The sequence below is a fragment of the Vulpes lagopus genome, chromosome 11 (genome assembly GCF_018345385.1).
Source record: "Vulpes lagopus strain Blue_001 chromosome 11, ASM1834538v1, whole genome shotgun sequence".
Lineage (NCBI taxonomy): Eukaryota > Metazoa > Chordata > Mammalia > Carnivora > Canidae > Vulpes > Vulpes lagopus.
Genome location: NC_054834.1, coordinates 76760010 through 76772838, shown reverse-complemented (window position 1 = coordinate 76772838; position 12829 = coordinate 76760010). Strand labels below are relative to the sequence as shown.

At 60.9% G+C, this 12829-nt stretch overlaps 1 protein-coding gene across 1 annotated transcript; it reads right to left on the bottom strand.

Annotated features, from left to right (window-relative positions):
* Window positions 1-74: 74 nt before the first annotated feature.
* Window positions 75-5289, bottom strand: RCOR2 (REST corepressor 2). Its single transcript, XM_041773441.1, has 12 exons — window positions 4530-5289; window positions 3725-3781; window positions 3337-3417; window positions 3048-3100; window positions 2800-2961; window positions 2562-2686; window positions 2399-2468; window positions 2107-2322; window positions 1685-1762; window positions 1492-1549; window positions 1123-1352; window positions 75-1021 (listed from the first exon to the last, which is right to left on the bottom strand). Exons 1-12 carry the CDS (start codon window positions 4654-4656, stop codon window positions 707-709), a joined length of 1572 nt encoding a protein of 523 aa, XP_041629375.1. The 5' UTR covers window positions 4657-5289; the 3' UTR covers window positions 75-706.
* Between the last annotated feature and the right edge of the window lie 7540 nt (window positions 5290-12829).

Here is a 12829-nt window from a genome sequence, read left to right as displayed (position 1 = left end):
GCTCCCTCCTATCCTCAGGGCAGAGACAGGAAGCAAAGCCCAGGGCCCTCAACACCAAAAGAGAGAGCACTCCGTGAGCATGGAAGATTTTATTTTTTAAAAACATTGAAAAATAAACCCATGTCTGCATATGTTCCCAGCCCTCCTTTCTCTAAGCTTTTGGGCTGTGGGTATAGTGGGCACCCTCAGAGCTCCTCGGCAATTCTCAGCAGGCTCCAGAAGACAGGAGAGCTGCCCATCTAGTTCTGCCACACTTGGGCCCCAAAGGAACCTCTGTGCCCACCTCCCCCCTCCAGCCCCCTCCCCACCTCCTCCCAACTTATTGCTAAAAGAAAGAGAGCAGCCAAGGCTGTCCTCTCCCCCCATGCCCCAAGCTAAGGTCACTACCCCCTTCTACACAAAGGGCCAGGCCCAAAGGCCAAGCCCCAGCAGACTAGGAGGCAGCCATTCCAGCCCCTGGCGGATGGAACCAGGAAGAGAAAGTACCCTCAGGTCAGCTCTGAAGGCTCCTGAGCCCCAGCTCCTGGCCAGGGTGGGGGCAGAGGCTCAGCTGCCAGAAATCTGTGCAGAGCCCACAGGTCCAGACTGTGCCCACTGGCAGCTCTGGATCTTTGAAAAGGCCTGGCCAAAAGCTCTGTAGTCCCTTCTGTCCTTAGTGAAGCCAGCAACAGGGTTCTGGAGCTTGGTGGGTGGAGGGCCTCAGGGCTCACAGTGAGGGTGCTGGAGGCTCCAGAGGGGCTCCAATCAGGGTGGGTGGAGGCTGTGGGCCGGGGCGGGCACTGTGGCGGGAGGCAGCCAGAGCAGGGCGGATGAGAGGTGGGGGGGGCTGGTTTGGGGCCAGACGGGGCTGGAGGAAACGACCCTGCTGGAGCGGGGGTGGCTGGCGGAGCAGGGTGGGAGCAGTAGGCAAAGGTGGCCTCAGCAGTGGGGGCGGCTGGGACAGGGAGGTGGGAGGTGGAGGGGGGGCAGGCACGGGGGGTAGCGATCGGGGCACAGAGGTCGAGACGGAGGTGATCTGCACCTGAGAAAAGGGAAACCAGACTCACACCCTCACCCCCATCTCAGGATGGAGGTGGTCCTCTCCCCACTTCCCCCAAAAGGCTTCCCCTCCTCCCTTCTCACCTCATCATCTTCCTCTAGGGCAGAGGCTGGCAAGGAGGCCCCTCTCCTAGACTCCTCCATCGGGACTGGGGCTCCTGGGGCCCCATCCTGCTCAGCCTCCCACTCCTGCAGCACCTCCTCCAGATTGAAGCGGCGTCGGTAGCTCACAAAGAAGGTCTTCACTTGGGTCAGAGTTTTGTTCCCAATCACCTCTGCGATAGCACCAAAGTCTTTGCCGTACCTACGGATGGCTGCAAGGGTCAAAAGGGCAGCGAAGTGTGAATACCCCTTAGTAAACCATTTCCTTCCCTGATCCTTCCCCTCCGCCCAAGCTCCTTGGAAGGTGGGAAAAGCTACCAGAGGCTCTCCATGCTCTCCAGTTCAACCCACCTTGGACAGCCAAAAGCTGCTCATCCGTGGTCCAGCGGGAGTTGAACTTGGTGTTGGCCTGGACAGCAGTTAATTCATCCTTTAGTCTCAAAAGTACGGAAACGGGAGGCCCTGCCCTCTGAGCAGAACTCCCCTTTCTGCTCCACTGTGGGAGGGGGTGCCCCTCCCGCACCCATACCTTAAGTCACCTTACCTCAGGAGGGCGCAATGGATCGATGCCACCCTCCAGCGCTTGGCGGAGGCTGCTGTTGGTCTGCTTCATGCTTTGCACCTGCAAAGGCCAAGCAATGACACATCAAACTCTCCTGCCAGAGCAGCTACCAATACCAACTCTCATCAGGGCTCTACTTCCCAACACAGTTCGTGGCCACCCACCATCCACCTAGCTCCCACCTCACAACGGCTTCTCCCCCTCTCATCACAGATCAGACCAGTTTCCTTAAAGGGCCCAGAAAAGAAGACCAAGTTACCCAGAAGCCTCAAGGATAGGGCAGAGGCAGTCCTAGCGCCTGCAACATCCTCTCCCCTTAACACTTCAACCGTCCCCAAAACGTAGCTCCCAGCTGCCCATTGCCCCCCCACCCCCACATGGCCCTTTCTTTTCTCAGGCCCCACCTGGCGCTTCAGGGAGATAAGCTGGGAATCAAGGCCTCGAAGCGTGAGGTTGGCGAGGTCTGGGCTTCCTGACACAGCCGTGAGGCCCTCGGGGCTCAGGTACATGCCCTTGGGTGGGCGACGCCGGGTTCGCAGCGGATGGTGGCGGTACTGAGAACCCTGGGCCTCCTTTTTCCCGGGGCCTGGGCGGGTATTCAGGGGCCGAGAGGGCAAAGGCTGCCAGGAAAAGGAGAGGAGTGGGTGGTGTGGAGCCCAGGGACAAGGCAGGCGGGGAGGCAGAGCCAGACCTCACCTCTCTCTTGGGGTCTCCAGCATCTGGCTCTCCCTCACTCACAGCTCCTCGGCCCTCTTCTAGCTCATCACTGTGGACACAGGCACCAGGAAGGGCGTGACGCAGAGGCCAGGGCCCCCAGAGCTCACTCTGCCCTGCCCCTGGACACCCTGGGCCCCCCCACCTGTCTTCTTTGTCCTTCCGGCCCCCCAGTCGCCGAGCCTGTCTGTCCATCACACTGGTCCGACTGCGGGTCTTCTTCCATGAGTAGTAATACTTCACCAGGCTGGGGATCAGCTTGTCAGGCAGCTGAAAGGGCAAGGCCAGAGGCTGGGGCCCCCCCAAGACCCAGTGCCCCGGGGCAGGCACATCACAACGGGAGGAGCTAAGGAACGTTGGCAGGGGTAAGGAAGGGGCTTTACCATCTGCTGGATCCGCTGGAAGCATTTGCCATGGAAGCCAAAGGCCTGTTCAAACAGCACCTTGTCCTCCACGGTCCACTCATCTGGGAACGGGGTGAAGTTGGCCAAGTCGGCCAGTGACTTCTCCACATCATGCTTATGCCATAAGAGCATGCCCAGTGCCTGGCCCAGAAGAGGAAAGAACTCGGGTTCAGCTGCCCCAGCCCTGACCTGCACCCCCCCAAAATAGATGCGGGGCCAAGGCTCACCTGCTCAATGTTGTAGCCATGCTTCTCCTTGGCCATCGCAATGTACTTGTCAACTGTAGGGACGGGAGGGATCCGGTATGGAGAAGGGGTTACAACTCCCTGACCCAAGCCTGCCCAGTCAGAGGTAGGCCCCTCGGAGGCTAAGCCTGAACCTGAGCCCCAGGGCAGGGGCTGACCTTGTACCCCTCAGCCTCTGGCCCACTTCTGAGAAGAGATGGTCACCAACTGGCATGAACCCCAACCCCCAGCTCCCAGGGCTGTGAGTGAACCGGGATCCTGCCCCACTCACGCTTGGCATCAGACACACAGTGGTTGGGTGACCACACCAGCATCCCCTTCAGCTCCTTGTTACTGTAGCGTGCAGGGCTCTCTGAAAGACAGGAGCAGGAAAGGGAAGACATTCAGATCAACCTGGTGGCACCAGCCTGGACCCATGGCCAGAGGGTGGCAGAGAAGTGGGGCCTGTGAAGTGAGGCCCAGGAGGGAAGGAGGGGCAGAGTCCCAGACAGGAAGGCAGAGCAGGAAAACTAACCATGCCATGGGCCACCCACCCCCGCCTGCCTGCTTGCTGGCTTGTCCTTCTAGTGGGTGCCAGCCAAAGGCTCCCCCAGGTGGGGCTCGGGGCCAAGCCATGGGTCCTCCACTCCCCTCCCTTTGCAGCCTGTCCTGCCACTCACCAGGCTTGCACTCCGGAATTACGGCCTGGTAATTGGTTCCAACGCGGATCATGCTGTCTGTGGAGCCAGGGGAGGCAGTCAGGACTCCAGGGACGGAGGGAGGGAGGACAGGAAGATGTGGTGGTTGAGGGGGGGGGGAGGTGCCTGGCCTGGGGTTCTCCTTCCTGAATACCCGGGGCCCTCACCTTCCCAGAAAGCTCACTTTTCCCTGATCTCCCCTCTCAGTTACCCTCAGCCACAGAAGAAACTGGAAGATGAGAGACCCTGCCTAGTCATGGCCCTGGGGGGGGGGGGGGGGGGCAGGGTGGTGGTGAGGACAACGGGGCCAGTTTAAAGCCCAGGCCAAGCAGAGCCCTTTGTTCTGGCTTGGGGCGGGGGGGGTGCTGCCCCTAGACCTGGACCATAGCCCTGCAGGGAATCCAAGGCTCCTCCCTACCACATGAGCCTCACAGCTCCGTGTGTAAGTGTCTCTCCAGCCCCTCTCCAGCCAGACCTCAGTCCCCTGCAAGGTGGCAAGGTATGTGGGGCCCCAACTGTGGAAAAGAAGGCCGCCCGAGTCCCTCAGAGACGCAGGGCAGGGCAGGGCAGGGCAGGGCGGGGGTGGGTAGGACCGTCTCCTCCGCAGCCAGGGGCCCAACCTCCAGACTCCCTGTGTCGGCAGCCCCCAGGCCCGGGGAAGAAGCAAGCCAGAGGCTCCGGTCCTAGGAGGCAGGAACCACCAAGTCTAAAAGGCCCGCGGTCCGCAACTCTTCCCCCCGCCCCACTGGCGGCCGGTGCACCTTTAACCCTAGGCCGCCGGGCTCACCGTGCGAGTGCTCCTCCTCGCTGCTGTCATCTTCCGAGTGGGGCTGTCCACCGTTGGGCGCCGTCTTGGCCCGGCTGCGGGACAGGATCCCGGAGCCCGCGCTCGGCTTCTCCATCACCGAGGGCATTACCCCGCCCAGCTGCCCCGGGGGGCGCGGGAGCCTTCGGAGAGCCGCGGTGCTTGCCGCGCTCGCCTCGAGTGCCGTGCCCGGCCCGGCCTGGAGAGGTCGCCACTGAGGCTACGAGAGGCAGGAGGTCAGCGTGGCCAGGGTCCCGCGGGGCGGGAACCCTGCGGACAGCTCAGTGCTCTCCGCGACCCCCACGGGCGAGAGCGTCAGAAAAGTTTGTGCAGAAGTGGGGTACGCGGGGGATGAGCGCAAGGTCCGGTGCGGCTGGGGCGCGCTCGCTCCGTACGCTCCACGGGATTGGGGCTCCCCCGGAGAAGTCGGGGCACCCTGCCTTCGGGGCGCCCTGGAGCCCCACCACCTCCCGGCCCACGCAGTTGAGAGAGCGGGCGCTGCGGCGCAAGTGGCGCCCCCCGCGGGCTGCACACCTCTCGGTTGCACCGGGATGCCCCGGTCCCCGGGCGGGGACCCCTGTCCCGACCGGACCCCTGCCTGCGACGGCAGGCGGCGGGGCCCCGGCGGTAGCGGCGGCGGCGGCGGCGGCGGCGGCGGGACGGCGCGCACGGCGCGGCGCGCCGAGCAGAGTTGCCGGGAGGCGGGCGGAGCGCAGCCGCGGGCGCCGCCTCGCACCCTCCCCGGCGCGCTCGCTCTCCCCGCCGCGCTCGGGCTGCTGCTCGCTCGCCCGCTCTCCGCCGCCGCTCGCTCCTCGCGCACACAATGAAGCTGCTGGCAGGGAAGTAGTGCCGGCTGCGGCCTCAGCACCCCTCCCCCAGCCGATGCCTCCGCCAGCTGAACATCTGGCCCTGGGGTGGGAGGGAGGGCCCGGGGGGCGGGGCCTGGGGCCGGGGCTAGACCTCCAGGGGGTGGGGTCAGGGCCCGGGTGGAGAGCGCGTCCCTCGGCGGGCCCCCGGGGGCTCCCTGACTTGCCCCCGGGGAGACCCCTCAGGCCCCCCAGGAGTACCCTGGGGTCAGCTCCACCCACGCGCCCCCCAGCCCCGCACACCAGTGGGCTCGGGTTACCGCCGCCTGCCCCGGGGGCCCTGGGGCCGCCTGCCCGCCCGCCCGGGTGGAGCCCAGCTTTTCCTTCCATTTCCCTTCCTGCCAAGGAACTCCCCGCCCCCCCTTCCGCAAGGGGGACCCCCTCCCTCTTGCGCCCTTGGGGGCCAGAGCGGATGGGAGGCCGGACAGGCAAGGGATGAATTCCTCCAAGAGCTACTGGGCCCAAGCCTGGCTTCTGGTTCATCTGTGGGCTTCCAGGGGTCACCTCAATTCCCTTTGCTGCAGCATGCACCCCCAAAGCAGTGGCATAAGGGGCTGAGGGTTGGGGAGTGGGAGGTGTAGAGGAAGGTCTGGACCGCTGGGAGGGAGTGGGAGGAGCTGGGTCTCCTCCCCACTGGGTTCACTGTCACCCCAGCTGGGAGCAGCATCCCCCTCCCCCAGGACAGGCGCGGGCAGAGTGACAGACCGGGAAGCGGGTAGAGCGGCACAGACGGAGATGGGGGAGGGGGTGGGCAGAGACTTTCAAAGCCAGACCCAGCCACCCTGCCAGGCACACAAAGAGCCAGCGCACACACCGGCGGCGGCGGCTCTGAGCCTGCGAGCTGCGCCCGTGCCGGTCCCCGCCGCCCAGGGCACGTGCTGCGGCGCACACAGGCCGGAGCCCCCGCCTGCCGCCCCTCCCACCCGGAGCCCCAGATTCCTAGACACACCTCCGCCCGGGCACACCCCGCTGTGCCCAGACCGAGCCGAGCCTGCGCTAGCACCCTCCTCTCCCTTCCCTTCCTCGGCCACTCTGTAATCAGATTCCTAAATTTAGAAGCAACCCGGGACCCAGCCAGGGATCCCCGCCCCCACCCGCTGCCTGCGGCCAGCCGGCCGGGGTCCTGCGGTCGGGCCACGACCCGGCTGGGGCCCGCCTGGTCCTGGGGGCTACTGTGGGCGGCCGGGCAAGTCGGCCACGACCCCACCCGGCTGCGGTGCTGTCGGGCCACATGGGGCCACCCAGCCCGCGGCCACGTTGCCCGCCACACCTCGGGCCAGACCTATGGAGCCTTTTTCCTTCTCTTAAATCATGGATTGGGCACCAAGCCCCAGGGTGGGGAGCTCTGGACAAAGGAGGAAAATAAATGGGCCCAGGGCAGGTCTGACCTAAGGGGGTCGGCCTGGAGATGAAAAGAGAGTCTCCCGGCCTGACCCCTCCTGAGTGGCAAGGTGCCACCTCGTGGTGCCCAGCACATCCAATCCCCTCCTGGCTGGCAGGCAGCCATCACTGTGCACAGCCCTCTCATATGATGGAGTCTTCTTCCACCTTGCCCACGCGGCGCCCCCAGTCAGGCAGGGCCTCTTTTGCCGCCCCCCACCACCACCACCTTTGCCTTCTTTCTGTCCTAATACCTCAGGTACAGGGCCCTGACCCTCACCCCTAGGCCTCAGCATCATACTTATTTGTGGCTCCTTCCTCTAGGGCTACCCCAGGTACCCCCAGCCACTGGAGTCCCTCCTTCTCAAGCCCTCCTTCTCTGCCCCCCACCCCCAGCCCTATAACAATCTATTTCTGCTCCTTGGAGCCTGGAGCTCATAGCCAGAGAAAGATTCTGCTCTGAAGGTAGGGGCAAGGAGGGGAGGTTTATTCCTTGGAGTTGGGGGGTGGGGGGCATCCTCTGGCCCCTGGTGTGATGATGCTTCTTCCTAGGAGATGGGACATGACAAGGGAGGGGTATCCAAGGAGTTTGGGGGCAACTATGAGGACCAAAGTGTCACGAAAGGAGGCGTATTCCTAGTGAGCAACCCCCTCCCCAAGGGGCAATGGTGCAGGGTTAGGAGGGGGAGGGGCCAGGCCCCACCCTCCCACCTGCTGCCTCTGCCCCCTCCCCAGCTGGCCCCCTCTTTTGTGCAAAGCCACACAAAGGACAAGGGGCCCTGGTCGGCCTGGCCATCTGCTCCCAGCAGCCTGAAGGCTCTTAAAGAGACAGCACCCCCTCCCTGCCGCCCCGGGGGCGGTGGGGCGGGGTATAGCCTTGCTCCACAGGACCTGATCTCGGTAGAACCCCAAATCCCACCCACTTCCCCCTGCCCCCTGCCTCCAGGTCGGGAATCACACACCCTTCCCCAGGCCCAGGGCGCAGAGGTGCCACGTGGCCAGGAACATGGGGGTGTGGGAGGGGAGAGACAGAGAGGCAGCCCAGGGAGCAGCCCCTCCTCTCCTCCAGGCTTAGAATGGTGGGGCCTGCAAAGCTCCGTAGCACGGCACTAGGACTGGGGTCCCTTAACTCCCCAGGCCACCTCTGAGCTTTGTGAGAGCCTCTGGGCTCTGGGAATCACCTCCCCGCCATCTTCACTGCTGAGCTCCCACTCGCCCTTCCTCAGGGAGGCTGAGAAGCCCTTCTTTTTGAGGACTGAGGGCCAGGATGCAGCCCAGTGCCATGCAGCAACCCTGTGATCAGGGCACCTTTATTTTCTGCATTTCCCAGTTGAGAAAACCAAAGCTTTGCTGGGCCCTGGCCCCTCCACCCCACCCCACCCTACCCCACTCCACCCCACCCACAGGCCTCAGAAAAGACATCTGCCTGTCTGAAGCCTGCCTCTTCTCCTAGGCCAGATAAGAGTCGTCACTCCTGAGATCCCGGGAGAAGCCAGACTGAATCCCAGCTTGGTGCTTCTGCCACACTGCTTAGGAACACAAGTTTACATTATTTGTGTGATCGTTTATTTCCTGTCTGTCTCCCTGCTGAGCTGTGGGCAGGGACTGTGTGTCCACTGTATTCTCAGTGCCTGGCATACAGTAGGCACTCAATATTTGCTGAGTGAGTAAATGCCAGGAGCCCCCCAAAAGCTTCCTCTTCCCTAGACTCCTCTGTCCCCTCTGTCTGCTGGGCATCTGGCCTCTCTCCTCCTCAATGGGAGGCAGAGGGGACAAAGGTTAAACAGGGATGCTGGGAGAAAAAAGAAGGGTGACCTTGAGAGAGCTACAGCCTCCCCTCGCATCTCCCTCCTCCCAAAGGCGGGGGCAGCTCCAGCCAATCCTGAACCCGTAGCCCTGCCAGACAGACTGGGACTGTCCCGAGCCCTGGCCCAGCGAGGCTGGCCGCTGCGGTGTGGTGCCTGGGACCCTGGCCAGGCCCTCGGTGGCCACGGCCAAGGGGCTAAGCTCGGGGAAGGAGGAAGGCAGGCGGGCGGGCCCTGGGGTGAGGGAGGGAGGTTGGCAGAGTCTAAGCCCGAAACCTGGCTGAGCAGTTGGGGGAGCTGGGGGGAGGTGCTCCCCTGGCCTGGAGGCCTGGGGGGAGATGCAGTGGGGGAAGTGGAAAAGATGGCCTTACAGTGTGGAAGGAGCCCAGGGAGCTCCCTCCAGGGCCCCCACCCCTCCATCCTGCCCAGACAGGAATCCGAGTGCCCTGGCCCCCAGGGGCTCATTGGAAGGCTGCGGGGGGGGGGGGGGGGGGGTCCCAGTTCTGAGTTCCCTGCACTGGCCCACACTCCCACCCAGGGTGGTGAAGAGCTGAGAGGTGACAGAGGTGCAATCTGGTGCTTGGCACCGCCTCTGCCCTGCGGGCCGCGAGAGGAGGGAGCTGCGGGAGGTGAGGCTGGCGCATCTGTGAGCTAGGAAAGGGCAGAGCAGAAGCCTGCAGTTCAACCAGGGGACCCCAGGCTTCCTCACACCAACGCCGAGGAAATCGGCCTCCCTGAGTAAAGCAGGAACTGAGCAGGAAGGGTCAGCAAGCCCTTCATTCACAGACACTTGAGAAGGCAACACGGGCTCCCTGGACCCTCCAGGCGCAGCTTCCAGACCCGGGAGCCTGCTCTGTTGCTCCTGAGGCCCGGAAGGGGGCCTCCCCTTGCCCTCACCTGGGCAATAGCTGGCGCCCTCTGGCGGCAACAGTGTGGACGGGGCGTGGGGTGGGGGAGCGGATGGTGGTGGGGTCCCACCTCACACTGGCCACAAGTGTCCACCCAGGGAGGCTGAGCCTGAACCCTGAGGAACCCGTTCTTCTGGGGTAATGGGATCAAGGTTGCTACCCGCTACCCACCCCTGGGCTTTTTGGAGTTCCAGAGCTTTAGACCCAATCTCCAGCAAGCCTCCTTGGCTGGAGCCACCCAGAACCTCCCAGAACAAAGTCAGAGAGAGCAGAAACCCTGAGAGAAATGGCAGAGGAGACAAGAGCAGGGAGAGTGCAGGAGCAGTGTAGGCTGCTGAGCACAGATCCGCAGTGAGCTCTGGCTCTGCTTCTCGCTGGCTATGTGGCCTGAGGGGAGATACTTGGCCTCTCTGAGCCTCAGTCAGTCCCTCTCTGTAAGAGGACAATAATTCTGACGTCTGATTATTGGGAGGATCCAACATCATCTCACAGGGACTGTAACTAGGGCCTCCATTGATGCTGGTTTCCCTCCAAAGCAAGGGTTCTCTCGAGCACCTCCCATGGGACTGGAAGTCCCCTCTCTGCTCTCTGAAGCAGCCCCTGCTCTGTGGATGACTGCCTGAGGTCATTGCCCCCTAGGGCCCTGGGTCTGACCTCTAGAGCCAGAGACTCTTCCCCTGTGACCTTTGCCACCTGACATCCTCCCTCCGGACTTGTCCACCAACCACTCCAGATTCCTTCTTTGAGTCTGATTTAATTTATTATGCACGCACAGCTAGATACAGATATTTTTTAAGATTTTTATTTTTTGAAAGATTTTATTTATTTATTAATGACACACACACACACACACAGAGGCAGAGACACAGGCAGAGGGGGAAGTAAGCTCCATGCAGGGAGCCTGATGTGGGACTCGAACCTGGTCTCCAGGATCTCGCCCTCAGCTGAAGGTGGCGCTAAACCGCTGAGCCACCTGGGCTGCCCTAAGATTTTTAAATTTAGAGAGTCCCTGGGTAGCTCAGTCAGTGAAGCTTCTGCCTTTGGCTCAGGTCAGAATATCAAGGTCCTGGGATGGAGCCACGTTTCAGTTCTCTGCTCAGTGGGGAGTCCACCTCTCCCTCTCCCTCTGTGTTCTTTCTCTCAAATAAATAAAATCTTAAAAAATATTTTTTTAATTTTACTTTTATTTGGGGGGGGGGGGAGAGAATCCTAAGCAGGCTCCATGCCCAGAGTGGAGCCTGATATGCGGCTCGATCTCACAACCCCAAGATGATGACCCGAGCCAAAATCAAGAGTTGGATGCTTAACTGACTGAACCACCCATATGCCCCAAGATTTTTTAAGATTTTATTTATTCTTGAGAGACACACAGAGAGAGAGGCAGAGACACAGGCAGAGGGAGAAGCAAGCTCCATGTGGGGAACCTGATACAGGATTCAATCCCAGACCCCAGGATCACGCCCTGAGCTGAAGGAAAATGCTCACCCGCTGAGCCACCCAGGCATATCGATTTTTAAAAATTATTTATTTATTTATTCATAGAGACAGAGAGAGAGGCAGAGACATAGGCAGAGGGAGAAGCAGGGTCCATGCTGGGAGCCTGATGTGGGACTCAATCCAGGGTCTCCAGGATCACGCCCTAGGCTGCAGGCGGCGCTAAACCGCTGTGCCACCAGGGCTGCCCTCGATTTTTTTTTTTTTAAGTGATCTCTACATCCAACAGGGAGGCTCGAACCTACAACCCCAAGATCAAGAGTCCCATGCTCTTCTTTCTTTTTTCTTTCTTTCTTTTTTTTTTTTTTTTTAAGATTTTATTATTCATGAGAAAGAGAGAGAAAGAGAAGGAGAGAGACAGGGAGGCAGACTCCATGCAGGAAGCCCAATGTGGGACTCGATCCCAGGACTCCAGGATTGTGCCCTGGGCCAAAGGCAGGCGCTCAACAGCTGAGCCACCCAGGCATCCCATGCTCTTCTAACTGAGCCATCCAGGCACCCCTCTAGACACAGATTCTTTTTTTTTTTTTTTTTTTTTTTTTTAAGATTTTATTTATTCAAGAGAGACACAGAGACAGAGGCAGGCTCCATGCAGGGAGCTTGACGTGGGAATGGGTTCCAGGACTCGACTCCAGGATCATGCCCTGAGCTGAAGGCAGGCGCTCAACCACTGAACCACCCTGGCATCCCTGGATACAGATTCTTAAATACTCCTTGTATCATGGCCCATTCCTGCTCAATAACCTTTCATGGTTCCCTGTTGCCTTCCAGGCAAAGTTGGAACTTCTCTCCCAACCCAGGACCCAAGGGCCTTCTAACTTGTTTCTGATCCAGCCAAGCAGGTCTGCTCACCATCTGCTGAGCCCTACCTGGTGCCCCAGGTGCCCCATCTGCAAATGCTGGCCCAACCCACCTATTTGCATGCCCTATGCCCAGCCCCTCCCTTGAGACTGCTGGCTCCAGCAAGCAGCTCTGCTCTGACAAGGCTCCTGACCTGGTAGCCAGCACCCTGCTTGCCCCCTCATGCTCTTCCTCCACCACACCACCCGCTGCACCACTCTTAGCACATGCATGACCTTGCCTCCTACTTCCAGAAAGAATTGAGGCCACCTGGGAGGAACCCCCACCCAGAGATTCAGCTCTTTCTGGCTCTCCCTTCCAATCGTACCTACAGCTTCTCTTTTCAAGGCCAACTTGGTCCCTGGCTCCCATGTACCCCTTTCCACTAATGTGCTTCCACACACTCCTGGGTCCTTGGTCCCCATGTACCTGTCCGCCCTCACTCCTAGGTCTGAACATCAATTTACTTGAGTCCCTCGTTCCTAAAACCTCCCACCCTCCACCTACATCCAGCACACGATCACACACGCACCCCTCCATCCCATGTTCACCTTCAGCTGTCCCTTTCAGTTAAGCTACTGCTGTCTTCCCTCCCTCCCTCTCTCTCTTTCTCTCTCTGAAAGCTGGACATCTTCAAAGAGTTGTTCACACCCTTTATCCTTGTCTTCACCTCCCACTCACTCCTCAGCCCAGTGCAGTGCCGAGTCTCTCTGCCACTCAGCAGAGACTGTCCTTGCCAAGGTCACCAGTGGCTTTTATCTCTAAACCTAAAGGACACTTGGTGGGTATGGTCTCCCTCGGTGTCTGAGCAGGACTGGACAGAGAGGCCATCCTGCTCTGGATGTGAGCTTCCTGCAGGCTCACCTCCCACCTGCTTCCTAACCCTCACTGTTGATACTTCATTCTCAGTCCCCGTCCTTAAGCCCTGGGCAATGGACTCTCCAGCCTCCATCCCTAGCCCAGACCCCCTTCCAGGTTCTAGACCCCTA